The sequence below is a fragment of the Macaca nemestrina genome, chromosome 15 (genome assembly GCF_043159975.1).
Source record: "Macaca nemestrina isolate mMacNem1 chromosome 15, mMacNem.hap1, whole genome shotgun sequence".
Lineage (NCBI taxonomy): Eukaryota > Metazoa > Chordata > Mammalia > Primates > Cercopithecidae > Macaca > Macaca nemestrina.
In genome coordinates this window covers 109,451,862-109,468,361 of record NC_092139.1, presented here as the reverse complement: position 1 = coordinate 109,468,361, position 16,500 = coordinate 109,451,862, and the positions used below count along the sequence as shown (strand labels likewise).

Genomic DNA, 16,500 nt, shown 5'->3' with positions numbered 1-16,500 from the left:
AAAAAATGGCAGGCACAGTCATTTATGCCTGTAATCCCAACACTTTGGGAGGCCATGGTGGGAGGATCACTGGAGGCCAGGAATTTGAGACCAGCTTGGGCAACATGACAAAACACTGTTTCTACAAAAAATATAAAAGTTAGCCAGACACGGTAGCACATGCCTGTAGCTACTTGGTCTTGAACTCCTGACCTGAGGTGATTCACCCAGTTCAGCCTCCCAAAGTACTAGAATTACAGGCATGAGCTGCAGCACCCAGTCAATTCTTGTTACTTGGGAGGCTGAGGCAGGAGGATCACTTGAAACCAGGAGATTGACACTGCAGTGAGCCATGATCCTGCCACTGCACTCCAGCCTGGGCAACAGAGCAAGAAAAAAAAAAAAAAAAAAAGAAAGAAAAAAATAAGACATAGTCATGTTATATCTTTTCTATGTTTAGACATACAAATGCCACTGTGTTACATTTGTCTACAATATTCAGTACAGTAACATGTTATATAGGATTATAGCCTAGGAGTAACAGGTCATCCCATAGACCTAAATGTAGTAGGCTAGACCATTTAGATGTGTGTAAGTATACTCCATGATGTTGGCACAATGACAAAATCACCTAATACCGTGTTTCTAAAAATGTTTCCCCATCATTAAGTGATGCATGACTGTATTGTCACTACTATCCCTAGACAGACTTAGATCTGTCCAGACCCATAATTCAATGGGTCATAATTTATAAATACCTATTATGTGTGAGGAACTGACCCCAAATATTTCATCTGGTGAAGAAAACCTAGTATCTTAGTTCTGTTCCCTGCTACTCTCCTTGGTATCTAATTTGTTGTTCAATGTGCTTTCTTGAGTAGAAGGAATAAAAGCTGAGTTAAAGCCAGCCACTAGGCAGTTTACCTTATCTAATCTAATTAACCCATCTAATTCCTGATGGGAATTTCAGTAATGTACTTCATTAAAAAGTACTGACAGCCTGGGCAACACAGGGAAACCCCATCTCTACTAAAATACAAAAAAAAAAAAAAAAAATTAGCCGGGTTTGGTGGTGTGTGCCTGTAGTCCCAGCTACTTGGGAGGCTGAGGCAGGAGAACTGTGTGAACCCAGGAGGTGGAGGTTGCAGTGAGCCCAGATAATGCCACTGCACTTCACCCTGGGCAACAGGGTGAGACTCTGTCTCCAGAAAAAAAAGTATTGGGTCATCTGACAATTCTAGGTATGCCTGAGAAAGTAATGCACATATAATATTATCATGTGAGTCATGGCAAAAAAGAGGAGGAGTCCCTCTGCCATCAGAAATCTCCATCTACATGCCCCATGGGCTTCCTTTGACATTAAACCTTGTGTCAGCAGAATCTGCTTGAGAGATGACAGGGAGGTGAGAGGGGATAGTGACTAAGATCTGCATTTTATAGTGTCATCCCCTGGGGGGAAGAGAGGCACACATGTCTCAGTTGGTAGACTTCCATTAGACTTAGGAGAGTATGGATTTATAGAAACCAGGCACCTACAAGTAGAAAAGACCCCCCGCCCAACTCACATGTAGACAGTGATAAGTCCAGAGGTGGGCTGAAGCAAATGTGGGTGCCTCCTGATGTCAGTAAACTGGCTCTCAGAGAGAAGGCCTACAATTTCTGAATGTAGAAATGAATGAGTGGTTGCCTACCAGCAAGATGAGCAGGATGCTGGGGATGCTTCTGAGCAACTGGAACAGGACTGCTAAGCTGGTAGGAAGGGCGGGCTGCCCAGCAGAGGTGACATCATCCAGTTCCTCACAGCTGCTCTCTTCCCAGGAGAACCAAAGTTCCAGGACACGGTACCCATACCTACTCATGAGCTCTGGATACAACAGAAAGAACCTGAGCAGGAGCGGATGGTGGGTATAGACTAGCTGCAGGTCTGGGATGCCTTCTAGGAATTTTCTGACTGCACTGACCATAGTCTAGAGGCAAAACAAAGAAAGGAGGTAAATACACCGTGCAGAGGACCCAAGAGACCCCAACATGGCCAAGAGATGACTAGGAAAAATGTACTGGCATCTCAGTATTCCAGGACACCTTGGCTAGCTCATCCCAAGGCACTCTAGTGAAAAATACCACTGTACTTACCTTATAACAGAAGTTCTCAGCTAGGGGTCATTTTGCTCCCATGGGACATTTGGTAAAGTCTGCAGACATTTTTTACTTCCTTGATTGGGGGAATGCTATTAGGATCTAGTGGGGAGAGAGTGGGGATGCTGCTAAATATCCTACAATGCCAGGAAAGCCTATCCCAAAAGAAGAATGATCTGTGCAAAATGTTAATAGTGCTGAGGTCAACAAACCCAGCTTGATGATGATACCACAGTGGGTTGTAATTGTCAGTGTGCATGTCTACCTCCCACACTAGACTGAAAGCTGCTTGAGGGTAGGACTGTGACAGATTAATCTGTGCACTTAGTATAGGGCCTGGCACAGAAGGGGTGAAGGGGAAATATGTTGAATAATTTCTTTTTTTTTTTTTTTTTCTTGAGACAGAGTTTTGCTCTTATTGCCCAGGCTGGAGTGCGATGGCATGATCTCAGCTCACTGCAATCTCTGCCTCCTGGGTTCAAGTGATTCTCCTGCCTCAGCCTCCTGAGTAGCTGGGATTACAGGCATGTGCCACCATGCCCGGCTAATTTTGTATTTTTAGTAGAGATGGGGTTTCTCCATGTTGGTCAGGCTGGTTTCGAACCCTGACCTCAGGTGATCCACCCGCCGTGGCCTCCTAAAGTGCTGGGATTACAGGTGTGAGCCACCATGCCCCGCCTTGTTGAATAATTTCTTACTTCTCACAAACCTACCTCTTCCCATTGCACATATAACAATGTTCAAATTTCTTAGTATGAGGCTGGGCGCAGGGGCTCATGCCTGTAATCCCAGCACTTTGGGAGGCCGGGGTGGGCGGATCACCTGAGATCGGGAGTTTGAGACCAGCCTGGTCAACACGGAGAAACCCCGTCTCTACTAAAAATACAAAATTAGCAGGGCATATTGGCACATGCCTGTAATCCCAGCTACTTGAGAGGCTGAGGCAGGAGAATCGCTTGAACCTGGGAGGCGGAGGTTGTGGTGAGTCAAGATTGCGCCATTGCACTCCAGCCTGGGCAACAAGAGTGAAACTCCTTCTCAAAAAAAAAAAAAAAAAAAAAAAAAAAAATTCCTTAGTATGCTATTATATGAGTTTTACAGTTTTGGCTCATTTAGGTCTTTCATTCATTGTGAGTTCATTTTTGTGTACAGTATGAGTTAAGAGTCCAACTTCATTCTTTTGCATATATATGTCTAGTTGTTCCTGGAAATTTTCTGAAAAGACAAATCTTTCTCCATTGAATTATCTTGGCATCCTCATCAAAAATTGACCATAAATATATAGGTTTATTTCTGGACTCTCAATTCTATTCCATTGATCTATATGTCTACCCCTATATGTCAGTACCACACTATCCTGATTACTATAGTTTTTTGGCAAGTTCCAAAATAAAAAAGGTATGAGTCTTCCAACTTTGTTCTTCTTTTTTAAGATTGTTTTGACTATTTTGCATTTCCATATGAATTTTAGGTTCGGCTTGTTCATTTTTGCAAAAAAGTACAGCTGGGATTTTGATATAGATTGCATTGAATCTATTGATCAATTTGGAGAGCACTGCCATCTTAACACTATTAAGTCTTCCAATTCATGAATGCAATCTGTTAATTTAGATTTTTAATTAAAAAAAAACTAGAGAAAAACAGTAATGTTTTGAAATTTTCACTATATAAGTTTATATGATTTGGATTTGTGTCCCTGCCCAAATCTCATGTCCAAATTATAATCCTCAATGTTGGAGGAAGAGCCTGGTGGGAGGTGACTGGATCATGGGGGTGGACTTCCCCCTTGCTGTTCTTGTAATACTGAGTGAATTCTCATGAGACCTGGTTGCTTTAAAGTTTGTAGCACCTCCCCCTCCACTCTCTTCCTCCTTCTCCAGCCATATAAGATGTGGCGGCTTCCCCTTTGCCTTCTGCCATGATTAAGATTCCTGAGACTTCCTCAGCCATGCTTCCTGTACAGCCTGTGAAACTGTGAGTCACATAAATCTCTTTTCTTTATAAATTACTCAGTCTCTAATAGTTCTTTATAACAATGCGAGAACTAATACAAAGTCCTCATACTTTGTTAAGCTATATTCCCAAGTATTTAATGTCTTGATGCTATTGTAAATGGAATTGCTCCCTTAATTTCATTTTCTTTCTTTCTTTTTTTTTTTTTTTGGAGACAGAGTCTCACTATGTCACCCATGCTGGAATGCAGTGCCACAATTTCAGCTCACAGCTCACTGCAACCTCCGCCTCCCGGGTTCAAGCAATTCTCCTGCCTCAGCCTCCCAAGTAGCTGGGACTACAGGCACATGCTGCCATGCCCGGCTAATTTTTTGTACTTTAGTAGGGACAGGGTTTCACCACGTTGCCCAGGCTGGTCTAAAACTCCTAAGCTCAGTCAATCCGCCTGCCTCGGCCTCTCAAAGTGCTAGGATTACAGGCATGAGCAACTGCACCCGGCCTAATAGCATTTTCAAGTATTTTAATAAAGACTTAAGTCTACCTTTTCAGCTCCTCTCTATTCTACCTCCCATATGACTTAGCTAAGGCACATTAAGCTAGGCTTCCTTCCTTGAATGGATAGATTGGGCATCTTCCCACTTCTGCACATTAAATCATACTCTGCTCTCAGCTTCAAGGTTCTCCCTTCACCTCCTCCATCTCCTCCACAAAGCCTCTCCTGATGCTGTATAATCAGACACAATCTTTCCCCTTGTGCTTTGCTGCTTCTTGGCCAGTCCTCCAGCTCCAGGAGAGCATCATTACTGTAGCTGCCTGCCCCATAGGAGATCTTTTTGTCTCTCCTGACAAACTTGTGTTCTCTGAGGGCAAGGAACTTGTTTGATTCATTTCAGACCTGACAGGGCCCCACATGGTACCTAGTTCATGTCAAGTGGTCAATCCACATTGGTTGAGCTGCTGAAATGTTGAGAAGCAAATAAAAAATCATGGGCATAGAGCTGTGTTCAACAGCTTAGGAAATGCTGATCAAACTGGAATGAAGTTGCTGAAAAGGAGAGCTTCTAGGCATAAGTAGGGCCGGACACTCTGAAATATCCATCCCCACAGAGTCACCCACACTCCGACTATTGGGGATCCTCAGACACATACCTCAACACACATCAGTGTGTATCTCCTCCACTGCTTCCACAAAGGCTCAAAGACCATGAGAATCAGAAAGGATCTCAGAGATAACTCTGCCCAAGGCCCAGAAAGGGAAGGAGATCTCTCCAGGAAGGCCCAGAACATTAGCAACAGAACCAGAATGTGAACCCAAGAGTCCTGCGTTTCTGCACAATGCAGGTATACAAGGTTACCCTGCTTCTACACAGAGGGCATTCACAGGTAAATGGCACCAAGGAAGCCTTCTCATAGAAGATACCACACAGAGAAGGTAACATCAGAGACAGAAGCAAAGGAAAGGAGGCAAGGTGTCCCTTGCAGCACCACCCCACCTAGGCAGTCCCATTGCTCACCAAGGACCTCAGTGACCATGAAGGGTGCTCCTCTACCCACACCTCTTTAGCTTTACCAGCTGCCCAGAACAAAGAGCTTCCCTGCCTCCAGTAGCTTGATGGTCCCTGTTTGGCCTTCTAAACTCTCTTTCACCTCCCTCCTAACCTTTCTTTTCACTCTAATCAGAACAACTTCCTGATGAACTAGGGCAACATGAATCTACATGAGTAATTCTCAAAAATAATACTGGAGAGAGGAGCAGCGGCTCACACCTGTAATCCTAGCATTTTCGGAGGCTAAGGCAGGGGAATTGCCTGAGTCCAGGAGTTTGAGACCAGCCCGTCTCTACAGAAAAAAAAAAAAATTAACCAGGCATGGTGGTGCATGCCTATGGTACCAGCTACTCAGGAAGCTGAGGTGGGAGTATTGCTTGAGCTCAGGAGGTCAAGGCTGCAGGGAGTTGTGATCACACCACTGCACTCCAGTCTGGGTGACAAAGTAAGACCCTGTCTCGAAAAATAATAATAATATTGAGTAAAATGAATAAACAAATAAAAAGAAAGAAAACATCCATACAGTAGAATTCCAACTAAAAAATATAGAAGGAATTGTAAGCCAGGCATGGTGGCTCACGCCTGTAATCCCAGCACTTTGGGAGGCTGAGGCGAGTGGATCATGAGGTCAGGAGTTCAAGACCAGCCTGGCCAACATGGTGAAACCCTGTCCCTACTAAAAACACAAAAATTAGCCAGGCATGGTGGCAGGCACCTATAATCCCAGCTACTTGGGGGGCTGAGGCAGGATAATTGCTTGAACCTGAGGCAGAGGTTGCAGTGAGCCGAGATTGCGCCACTGCACTCCAGCTTGGGCGACAGGGCAAAACTCTAAAAAACAAATATGTGTGTGTGTGTGTGTGTGTGTGTGTGTGTGTGTATGTATATATATATATATATATATATAAAGAAATTGTATCAGAAAAATCACTGTTTTGTAATCTTCATTCAGCCCGCAATCATCAATGGATGCTAAAACTAGGAGAAAGTTTGATGAGGAGCAGAATATATACATAGCCTCAAAGTATCTTCCTACTAGATACTTATTAGTTACAAGGAGATAAATAGTAACTTAATTTTTTTTTTTTTGGTAGAGAAAGGCTCTCCCTTTGTTGCCCATGCTGATCTCAAATACCTGGCCTCAAGCAATCCTCCCATCTTGGCCTCCCAAAGTGCTGGGATTATAGGCATGAATCACTGCATGTGGCCAAAAAAATAGTAACTTTATACTGAAGAAATCTAACACATCAAGTAATCACCAAAAACATTACCAATAATGGGAAAAACCATCATCATATGCCTCCTGAAGACACAATATCACTTGTGTGGTATTCTTATCCAAAATGTACAACCTAAATCTAATAATGAAGACATATCAGAAAAATCCAAAGTGAGGAACGGTCTACAAAATAACTATTCTGTAATCTTAAAACATGTCAATGTCATGAAGTCGTAAAACAAAAAAGGTAAGAAGCTGTTCAAAGACCAAAAAAAAAAAAACTAAAGTGGGACACATGACAACCGAATGTAATGTATAATTCTATATTGAATCTTGGACTAGAAAATGAATAGCTATAAAGAACATTTTGGGCCAGGTGCGGTAGCTCACACCTGTAATCCCAGCACTTTGGGAGGCCGAAGCGGGTGGATCACCTGAGATCAGGAGTTCAAGACCAGCCTGGTCAACATGGTGAAACCCTGTATCTACTAAAAATATAAAAAATTAGCTGGGTGTGGTGGCAGGCTCCTATAATCCTAGCTACTCAGGAGGCTGAGGCAGGAGAATCACTTGAACCCGAGAGGTGGAGGTTGCAGTGAGCCGAGATCACGCCACTGCACTCTAGCCTGGCGACAGAACAAGACTCCATCTCAAAAAAAAAAAAAAAAAAAGTAGAACATTTTGGTATAAATAGTGAAATTTGACTATTGACTACTATGGATTACATAGTATTATTATTATTTTTTTTTTTTTTGAGACAGAGTCTCGCTCTGTCACCCGAGCTGGAGTGCAGTGGCCGGATCTCAGCTCACTGCAAGGTCCTCCTCCTCCCGGGTTCACGTCATTCTCCTGCCTCAGCCTCCGGAGTAGCTGGGACTACAGGCGCCCGCCACCTCGCCCGGCTAGTTTTTTGTATTTTTTAGTAGAGACGGGGTTTCACCGTGTTAGCCAGGATGGTCTCGATCTCCTGACCTCGTGATCCGCCCGTCTCGGCCTCCCAAAGTGCTGGGATTACAGGCTTGAGCCACCGCGCCCGGCCGATTACATAGTATTATATACAATGTTAAATTTCTTGCTTTTGATCACTGTACTCTGATTATGTAAAAGATAAAGTCCTAATTCTTAGGAAATACACATTGAAGGATTTATGAATAAAATGACTATCTGAAAATTATTTTCAAGTGGTTCAGAAAAAAAGAATATGGGGGTGGGGATGGGAAAGGAGAGAATGCAAATGAGATAAAAATAAACATTGGTGAATCTGGCTAATCGATATCTTTGAACTATTCTTGTAATTTTTTGTAAGGTGCAATTATATCAAAATAAAATTGACTAGAAAAATCAAGCTGTGATTGTATGTTGCCCTTTATATATTTACATTAAATTTTATCTTATTTTTTGAGACAAGGTCCTACTCTTGTCACCCAGGCTGGAGTGCAGTGGCATGAACGTGGCTCACAGCAGCCTCGACCTCTTGGGCTCAAGTAATCCTCCCGCCTCAGCCTTCCCAGTAGCTGGGACCACAGGTGTGCACCACCATGCCTGGCCAATTTTTAAAAATTTTCTGGCCGGGCACGGTGGCTCATGCCTGTAATCCCAGCACTTTGAAAGGCTAAGGCACGTGGATTGCCTGAGGTCAGGAGTTCGAGACCAGCCTGACCAACATGGTGAAAACCAGTCTCTACTAAAAATACAACAATTAGCTGGGCGTAGCGGCACATGCCTGCAATCCCACTGTAATCCCAACTACTCAGAAGGCTGAGGCAGGAGAATTGCTTGAACCCGGGAGGCGGAGGTTGCAGTGAGCCGAGATGGTGCCACTGCACTCCAGCCTGGGAAACAAGAGCAAGACTCTTGGTTGTTCAATTGTTAGAGAACTTTTCGTTTAGAAGCAAAGGTTTCTCAGGTCATGAAAATTATTAGTATTCTGAAAAAAAAAATCAAGACTGAAGTTCAAGTAACTTTCTGTAGATCACACAGTTAACTGATGGGGGAGTCAGGACTCCAGCTCAGACTTGACTGACTCCTAAGGCTCATTCCTTAGTACCACCTCTGGTTGGTACAGGAGCAAAGAGCTCTGAGGTATTGGTATCTCCTTCTGGTAACAGTTTATCAAAGAAAGTGGATTGCTGGGACTCAGATCATTGTTAGTCAGGCTATTGGATCACTTTCATGGTGGTTGTGTGTGGACAAGTTTTCTCTCTCCAGATTCTTTATAAACTCCTGGGATCAAGGGCCATGTCTGATTCATCACTGAACCTCTCACCTATGTCATAGAATATTGCTTCTGTTTCTTAGTGTGGACCCTTCAGCCTAAAGCTAAAGATACTGTTCCTTCATTGACTATTAATTTTGCCTCTTTTTGATTACTGTTGAGGCAAATGTGATGCGAGTAGACCTGGTTTAATTTGAATGGAAACAGAAAGGCATAGTGGAAGTGAATGGGTTTTCTTTTTTTTTTTTTTGAGACGGAGTCTGGCTCTGTCGCCCGGGCTGGAGTGCAGTGGCCGGATCTCAGCTCACTGCAAGCTCCGCCCCCCGGGTTTACGCCATTCTCCTGCCTCAGCCTCCCGAGTAGCTGGGACTACAGGCGCCCGCCGCCTCGCCCGGCTAGTTTTTTGTATTTTTTAGTAGAGACGGGGTTTCACCGTGTTCGCCAGGATGGTCTCGATCTCCTGACCTAGTGATCCGCCCGTCTCGGCCTCCCAAAGTGCTGGGATTACAGGCTTGAGCCACCGCGCCCGGCCGTGAATGGGTTTTCAAGTAAGACACACCTGGGCACACAATGTCCTGTTGTCTTTCTCTTTGTGATAGTAGCAGCCACTGGTGATCACTGCCTAGATCCACTAATTAATTAGGGATTACAAAACAATAATATTCTAGTTCTGTCATTCTCTCTTTGTTTATTAACTTAAATACTTGTATAAAAGGAAACTCCTGGCTGGGCGTGGTGGCTCACGCCTGTAATCCCAGCACTTTGGGAGGCCGAGGCTGGCGGATCACGAGGTCAGGAGATGGAGACCATCCTGGCTAACATGATAAAACCCCGTCTCTACTGAAAATACAAAAAATTAGCCAGGCATGGTGGCGGGCGCATGTAGTCCCAGCTACTCAGGAGGCTGAGGCAGGAGAATGGCGTGAACCCAGGAGGTGGAGCTTGTGGTGAGCAGAGATCGCACCACTGCACTCCAGCCTGGGTGACAGAGCGAGACTCTGTCTCAAAAAAAAAAAAAAAAAACAGAAGGGGAAACTTCCCCTCATTAACTATTCAGTTACTCTGAAGGGTTAGATTACATAGGAAACATAGGTGAAATGCTTGATTCTTTTCCTTTGATTACCAGTTTTCAAAAACATGAGTTTGTTGCATAGCATCCTCTAAAGGTGACTGAAGAGTTTTGTTTTGTTTTTTTTTTTCAATTTTTAGTATTTTGTAGAGACAAGGTCTTACTATGTTGCCCAGGCTGGTCTTGAACTCCTGGCTGAGGCAGGAGAATCGCTTGAACCCAGAAGGCGGAGGTTGCAGTGAGCCGATATCACACCATTGCACTCCCGACCTCAGGTGATCCACCCACCTCAGCCTCCCAAAGTGCTGGGATTATAGGCATGAGCCACCGGGGCCAGCCTCAGTCCTGATTTTCTTATCTGTAGAATGCAAATAATAATCTCTTCCTCCCAGGACTGCTGAAAGAATTAGGTAAATTATACAGGCTCTGTATGAGTCTGCATCCTACTCCTCTCCACTCTCTAACACCTCCACTTTGTCTCTCTCTACCACGTGCTTGTCTATACACTATCATCATCATGGTCTCTCAGGGAACACTAATGTAAAGAGGTACAGGAGGAGGAGGAGTCCAGGCATTGTGGTCCATACCTCATGTAGTGTATTGTCTTTGTCCTGGCAGATTGCAAGCAGATAGATGGAGGCTTTGAAGACCACCAGTGGGGGGCGCTCGCCCTGGTCCTGCAGAGACAGAAGGAAGCTTTGCACAGCCTCAAATAATTCTGCCTCTGAGACAAACCTGTCAACCAAGAAAAGCCTGAGTGAGAAAGGCAGAGCTGGCAGGCCACCGGGCTCTTCCATCCTGCCTGGCCACATCCTTCCTCAGCCCACTGTCCTGCCCCAGCATGCCCACAGCCTAATGACATCTTATACAAACAGTGTGCTATACATACTTACAAAGCATTGCCATATACATACATTGCATTTTTCTATGCCTTGTGCAAGACTCAAGGCATAGAACAATGCCTTGTTAGGGGCCAAATACTCCTCATTCACACTTGGGAGGTGAGCTATCTGCCAGCTGGACCAGCACTATTAAAGAAAAGGGTGCTACTGCTAGGGTTCAGAAGGCCCTGCTTTGGCAGCTACTCCACCCCTCTCTTTTTGTATTTATCATTAAACAGTGGTGTATTTAACAGATATAACACCAAAAGCATAAATGACAAAAGAAAAAATAGATAAATTAGAGGTCATCAAAATTAAAAACATTTGTGCTTCAAAAGATACCGCTAAGAAAGTGAAAAGGGCCAGGTGTGATGGCTCATGCCTAGAGTCTCAGCACTCTGGGAGGCTGAGGTGGGAGAATTGCTTGAGGCCAGAAGTTCGAGACCAGCCTAGGCAATGTAGTCAGATGTCATCTCTACAAAGAGATGGGAGGATTGCTAGAGCCCAGGAGGTTGAGGCTGCAGTGAGCCATGATTGTGCTACTGCATTTCAGCCTCGGTGAGACAGCAAGATACGAAAGGAAAGGAAGAGGAACAGGGAAGGGGAAGGTAAGGAAAAAGGGAGGGTAGAGTAGGGGAGGGGAGGGAAGAGGAAGGGAGGTGAAGGGAGAGGAGAGGAGGGGAGGGAAAAGGGGAAAGGACAGGACAGGACAGGAATGGAAAGGAAGAAAGAAAAGAAAGCGAAAAGACAGCAAACAGGAGGCCAGGTGTGGTGGCTCATGCCTGTAATGGTAGCATTTGGGGAGGCCAAGGTGAGAGGATTGAGAATATACCCAAAAAGAATTAAAAACACTACTCAAACAAATACATGTACACACATGTTTACAACAGCACTATTCACAACAGCCAAAAGGTGGAAAGAGCCCAAATGTCCATCAATAGGTGAATAAAAGCAAATTATGGTGTATATATACAAAGGTATACTATTCAGCCATAAAAGGAATGAAGTACTGATACACGATACAAACATTATGCTCACTGGATGGACTTCTAAAATGTTATGCTAAGTGGAAGAAGCCAGACACAAAAAGTCACACTTTGTATGATTCCATCTATATGAAATATTCAGAATAGGTAAATCCAAAGAGTCAGAACAGATTGTTGGTTGCCAGGAGCTGGGGAGGGAGGAGGAATGGAAGTGACAGCTTTGCAGTGATGGAAATGTTCTAGAACTAGATGAAGGTGGTGGTTGCACATTTTAAATTAATACTAAATACCACTAAATTGTTCACTTTAAAATGGTCAAGCTTATGTTGTGTAAATTTTACCTCAATAATTTTTTTTTTTTTTTTTAAGACTGAGTCTCACTCTGTTGCCCAGGCTGGAGAGCAATGGCGAAATATCAGCTCACTGCAACCTCTGCCTCCCAAGTTCAAGTGATTCTCCTGCTTCAGCCTCCTGAATAGTTGGGATTACAGATGCTCGCCACCATGTCCAGCTAATTTTGTATTTTTAGTAGAGACAGGGTTTCACCATGGTGGTCAGGTTGGTCTTGAACTCCTGAACTCAGGTGATCCACCTACCTCGGCCTCCCAAAGTGCTGGGATTACAGGTGTAAGTCACTGCACCCGGCCAATAAATTATTATTATTAATTTATTAACTTATTTATTTTTTGAAACAGAGTATCACTCTGTTGCCCATGCTGGAGTGCAATGGCACGATCTCGGCTCACTGCAACTTCCCCCTCCTGAGTTCAAACAATTCTCCTGCCTCAGCCTCCCAAGTAGCTGGGATTACAGGCACCCACCACCATGCCCTTTTAGTAGAGATGGGGTTTCACCTTGTTGGTCAGGCTGGTCTCAAACTCCTGACCTCAGGTGATCCACCTGCCTCAGCCTCCCAAAGTGCTGTGATTACAGGTGTCAGCCACCGCGCCCAGCCCAATAAATTATTTCTTAAAGTTTAAGAAAGAACAGTCCTTTTATTTTTATATCCTTTTTGAGATGGAGTCTCACCCAGGCTGGAGTACAGTGGCATGATCTTGGCTCACTGCAACCTCTGCCTCCTGGGTTCAAGCAATTCTCCTGTCTCAGCCTCCGCAGTAGCTGGGATTGTAGGTGTGGACCACTACGCCCAGCTAATTTTTGTATGTTTTGTGGAGACAGGGTTTCGCCGTGTTGGCCAGGCTGGTCTCGAACTCCTGACCTCAAGTGATTGGCCCACCTTGGCCTCCCAAAGTACTGGGGTTACAGGCGTGAGCCACCATGCCCAGCCATGATTTTTAAAATGTAATAAATTGGATAGTAATGATTAAAACCAAAGTAAACTGAAGTTTTTTTTCTGTGCACAAACACCACCCTCAAGGATAGCAAGGAATACTCATTGGCTTTCCAGGCCTCTGTCTCTCAGCACAGTGTCTACCCACCTGTTCTAACCCCCTTCCAAGATACGAGCCTCTCAGGGACACAACCCATTTCTTACTTATCCCTGTGTCCCCAGTGCCCAGCATCAGGCTTGGAGGGATGCCTCTGTGAATACTGAACTGAACTGCTGATGAAGGTCCCAAGACCCACCACCAGCCATCACTTTTGTGCACTGACCTGTCCTCGTGGATGTAGGCCAAGTAGAAGAGTAGCAGGATGCAGTACTGTCTCTGGCGAGCAGCTCCCTCCATGTACTGGCGATCAGACAGGAAGGCAAGGCTTTCAGGGCTCCTGCTGCTTATCTGGGGCAGCCCGTGCTGTAGGAGCTCAGACACTGCAGAGAGTTCTAGGGAGGGAACAAGTAGAGGAAAGCCACACAGAGAACATAGGAGAACAGGTAATCAGCACATTAGTACCTACTACATGCAGAGTACTGCACAGGGCAGCAAGGGTAAATGCAGTATAGAAGGAAATAAGGAAATCAGAGGCTCCTCTTCCTTTGAGCAAGGTTCAGCCTACCAGGAAAGACTAAAGTTAACAAGAGGAAGGACATGGATATGTCTCAAAAATTAACATTCATTCTTTTTTATTTCCTTTTTTCTTTTGACAGAGTCTCGCTCTGTTGCCCATGCTGGAGTGCAATGGCACGATCTCGGCTCACTGCAACCTCCCCCTTCTGGGTTCAAGCAATTCTCCTGCCTCAACCTCCCAAGTAGCTGGGATTACAGGCACCCACCACCATGCCCAGCTAATTTTTTGTATTTTTAGTAGAGACGGGGTTTCACCATGTTGGCCAGGCTGGTCTCGAAATCCTGACCTCAGGTGATCCACCCACCTCCACCTCCCAAAAACATTCATTCTTTCATCCATTTGACATATGTTCATTGAGTGGCTACTACTCTTAGGACAGGCTGTGAGATCCAGGCCCTACCTCCAAGAACTGGCAGCTGATGGGAAGAGACATATAATGAGACAGGCAATTGCAGGACATGTGGTCAGCACCACATTGAGGAGGGAGTGACTCAGATCGCCTGGCATGGGGAAGGCAAGATCAAAGAGGAAGAAACTGTGGGCTGGGTGCCGTGGCTCACACCTATAATCCCAGCATTTTGGGAGGCTGAGAAGGGCAGATCACCTGAGGTCAGGAGTTCAAGACCAGCCTGGCCAACATAGTGAAACCCTGTCCCTACAAAAATACAAAAATTAGCCGGCCATGATGGCGGGTGCCTATAATCCCAGCTACTTGGGAGGCTGAGGTGGGAGAATCACTTGAACCTGGGAGGCAGAGGTTGCAGTGAGCCGAGATGGCACCATTGCACTCCAGCCTGGGTGACAAGTGCAAAACTCCATCTCAGAAAAAAGAAAGCAAGCTTTGGGAGGTCAAGGCGGGCGGATCACGAGGTCAGGATGGAGACCATCCTGGCTAACACAGTGAAACCCCGTCTCTACTAAAAATACAAAAAATTAGCCAGGCGAGGTAGCGGGCCCCTGTAGTCCCAGCTACTCGGGAGGCTGAGGCAGGAGAATGGCATGAACTCGGTGGGGGCGGAGCCTGCAGTGAGCCAAGATCGCACCACTGCACTCCAGCCTGGGTGACAGAGCGAGACTCCATCTCAAAAAAAAAAAAAGAAAAAGAAAGAAACAAACAAACAAGCTGTGGAGGGTGAGAAGAGGCAGCGACAGGAGAAAAGAGAAAAGGAAGCAAGGTGTTCAGAGGCCCGAAGGCATGAGAAGACATGCCATGTTTCCATTCAGTGTGACTGGACAGTCAGTGAATAGATGTGGGGTGTCAGCAGCTGGGGAACTATGTGATGTAATCTGTAGCTGGACTGTGAAAGACCTTTAAGCAAATGCCACTTAAAGAAGTGGGACTTTATCCTGAGGGCAGAGATTTCTAGATTTCTTATGAAAACGGTTTCATAAAAGAAGGAATATTTTAATACCAAAAGAATAGGAAAGAAGAACAGGCATGGTGGCTCAAGTCGGTAATCCCAGCACTTTGGGAGACCAAGACAGGAAGGAAGGAAGGGAGGGAGGGAGGGAGGAAGGGAGGGAGCGAGGGAGGGAGGGAGGAAGGAAAAAAACACTACTTGAATGAATGAAGAAACAGAACACACTATTCATGCTATAGTGAACACTGGACTCCTGAGGCCTGGTGTGGGGATGTTGCAGAGGCGACTGTCAGGAAGAAGGAACTGGACTTGATGGACATGAGGATCATTCTCAACTCTAAGGTGCCAGGAGCCTTGGGGTCCATCATTTTATAGTTCTATTATTTCACATCCCTAGGAATCAACCTATAATAGTATCACTCCGATTCCTCTGGACAGCCTCAAGCAAAGAAATCTCATGCCTGTACTAACTCACTATCTAGTCAATCAGCAAGGCACCCAGACTCTAAAGACCAGCACAGGCCACATGAGTGGTCAAATTGTAGCATCTTACCTTCTTCAGAAGGTGGTCCTGTCTTCTCTGGAGCTGAGAGAAGGTTGAGGCACATATAGTAGAGGAAATTGGAACACACCTGGTTTAGGGCTGAGTGACTTAGGGAGAAGAAGAAAGAACAGAAGAGAAGACATTGCTACTTTGACTGGGAGAGCATTATCCCTGCCATATGCCTGGGCACCACTGCTTTGTGCCAGAGGCTAGTGAAATTCTAGCCATGGCCATGGCAGAAGACGTCCTAAGGTGGCTATGAAAAGTAAATATGGGGCTGGGCACAGTGGCTTATGCCTGTAATTCTAGAACTTTGGGAGGCCAAGGTGGGTGGATCACCTGAGGTCAGGAGTTTGAGACCAGCCTGGCCAAAATGGTGAAACCCCATCTCTACTAAAAACACAAAAATTTGGCCAGGCACAGTGGCTCATGCCTGTAATCCCAGCACTTTGGAGGCTGAGGCGGGCAGATCACGAGGTCAGGAGTTCCAGACCAGCCTGACCAACGTGGTGAAACCCTGTCTCTAATAAAAATACAAAATTAGCCAGGCATGGTGGCACACGCCTGTAAACCCAGCTACTCAGGAGGCTGAGGCAGGAGAATCGCTTGAACTCAGAAGGCAGAGGTTGCAGTGAGCCGAGA

The 16,500-nt window shown here is 45.3% G+C and overlaps 1 protein-coding gene across 8 annotated transcripts in view; it reads right to left on the bottom strand.

The window, feature by feature from the left end:
• LOC105464366 (meiotic double-stranded break formation protein 1) overlaps positions 1–16,500 on the bottom strand; it is a 102,845-nt gene that overhangs the window by 26,912 nt on the left and 59,433 nt on the right. For all 8 annotated transcript variants that reach the window (XR_011614172.1, XR_011614173.1, XR_011614174.1 and 5 more), the window contains 4 exons: positions 15,868–15,965; positions 13,600–13,768; positions 10,706–10,853; positions 1,671–1,946 (listed from right to left, as the gene is read on the bottom strand). Coding sequence is in view for 5 of the 8 variants with exons in the window: in XM_071080656.1 (XP_070936757.1) it covers positions 1,671–1,946; positions 10,706–10,853; positions 13,600–13,768; positions 15,868–15,965 (691 nt within the window). In the remaining 3 variants the exon portion in view is untranslated. The remainder of the gene's footprint in view (positions 1–1,670; positions 1,947–10,705; positions 10,854–13,599; positions 13,769–15,867; positions 15,966–16,500) is intronic.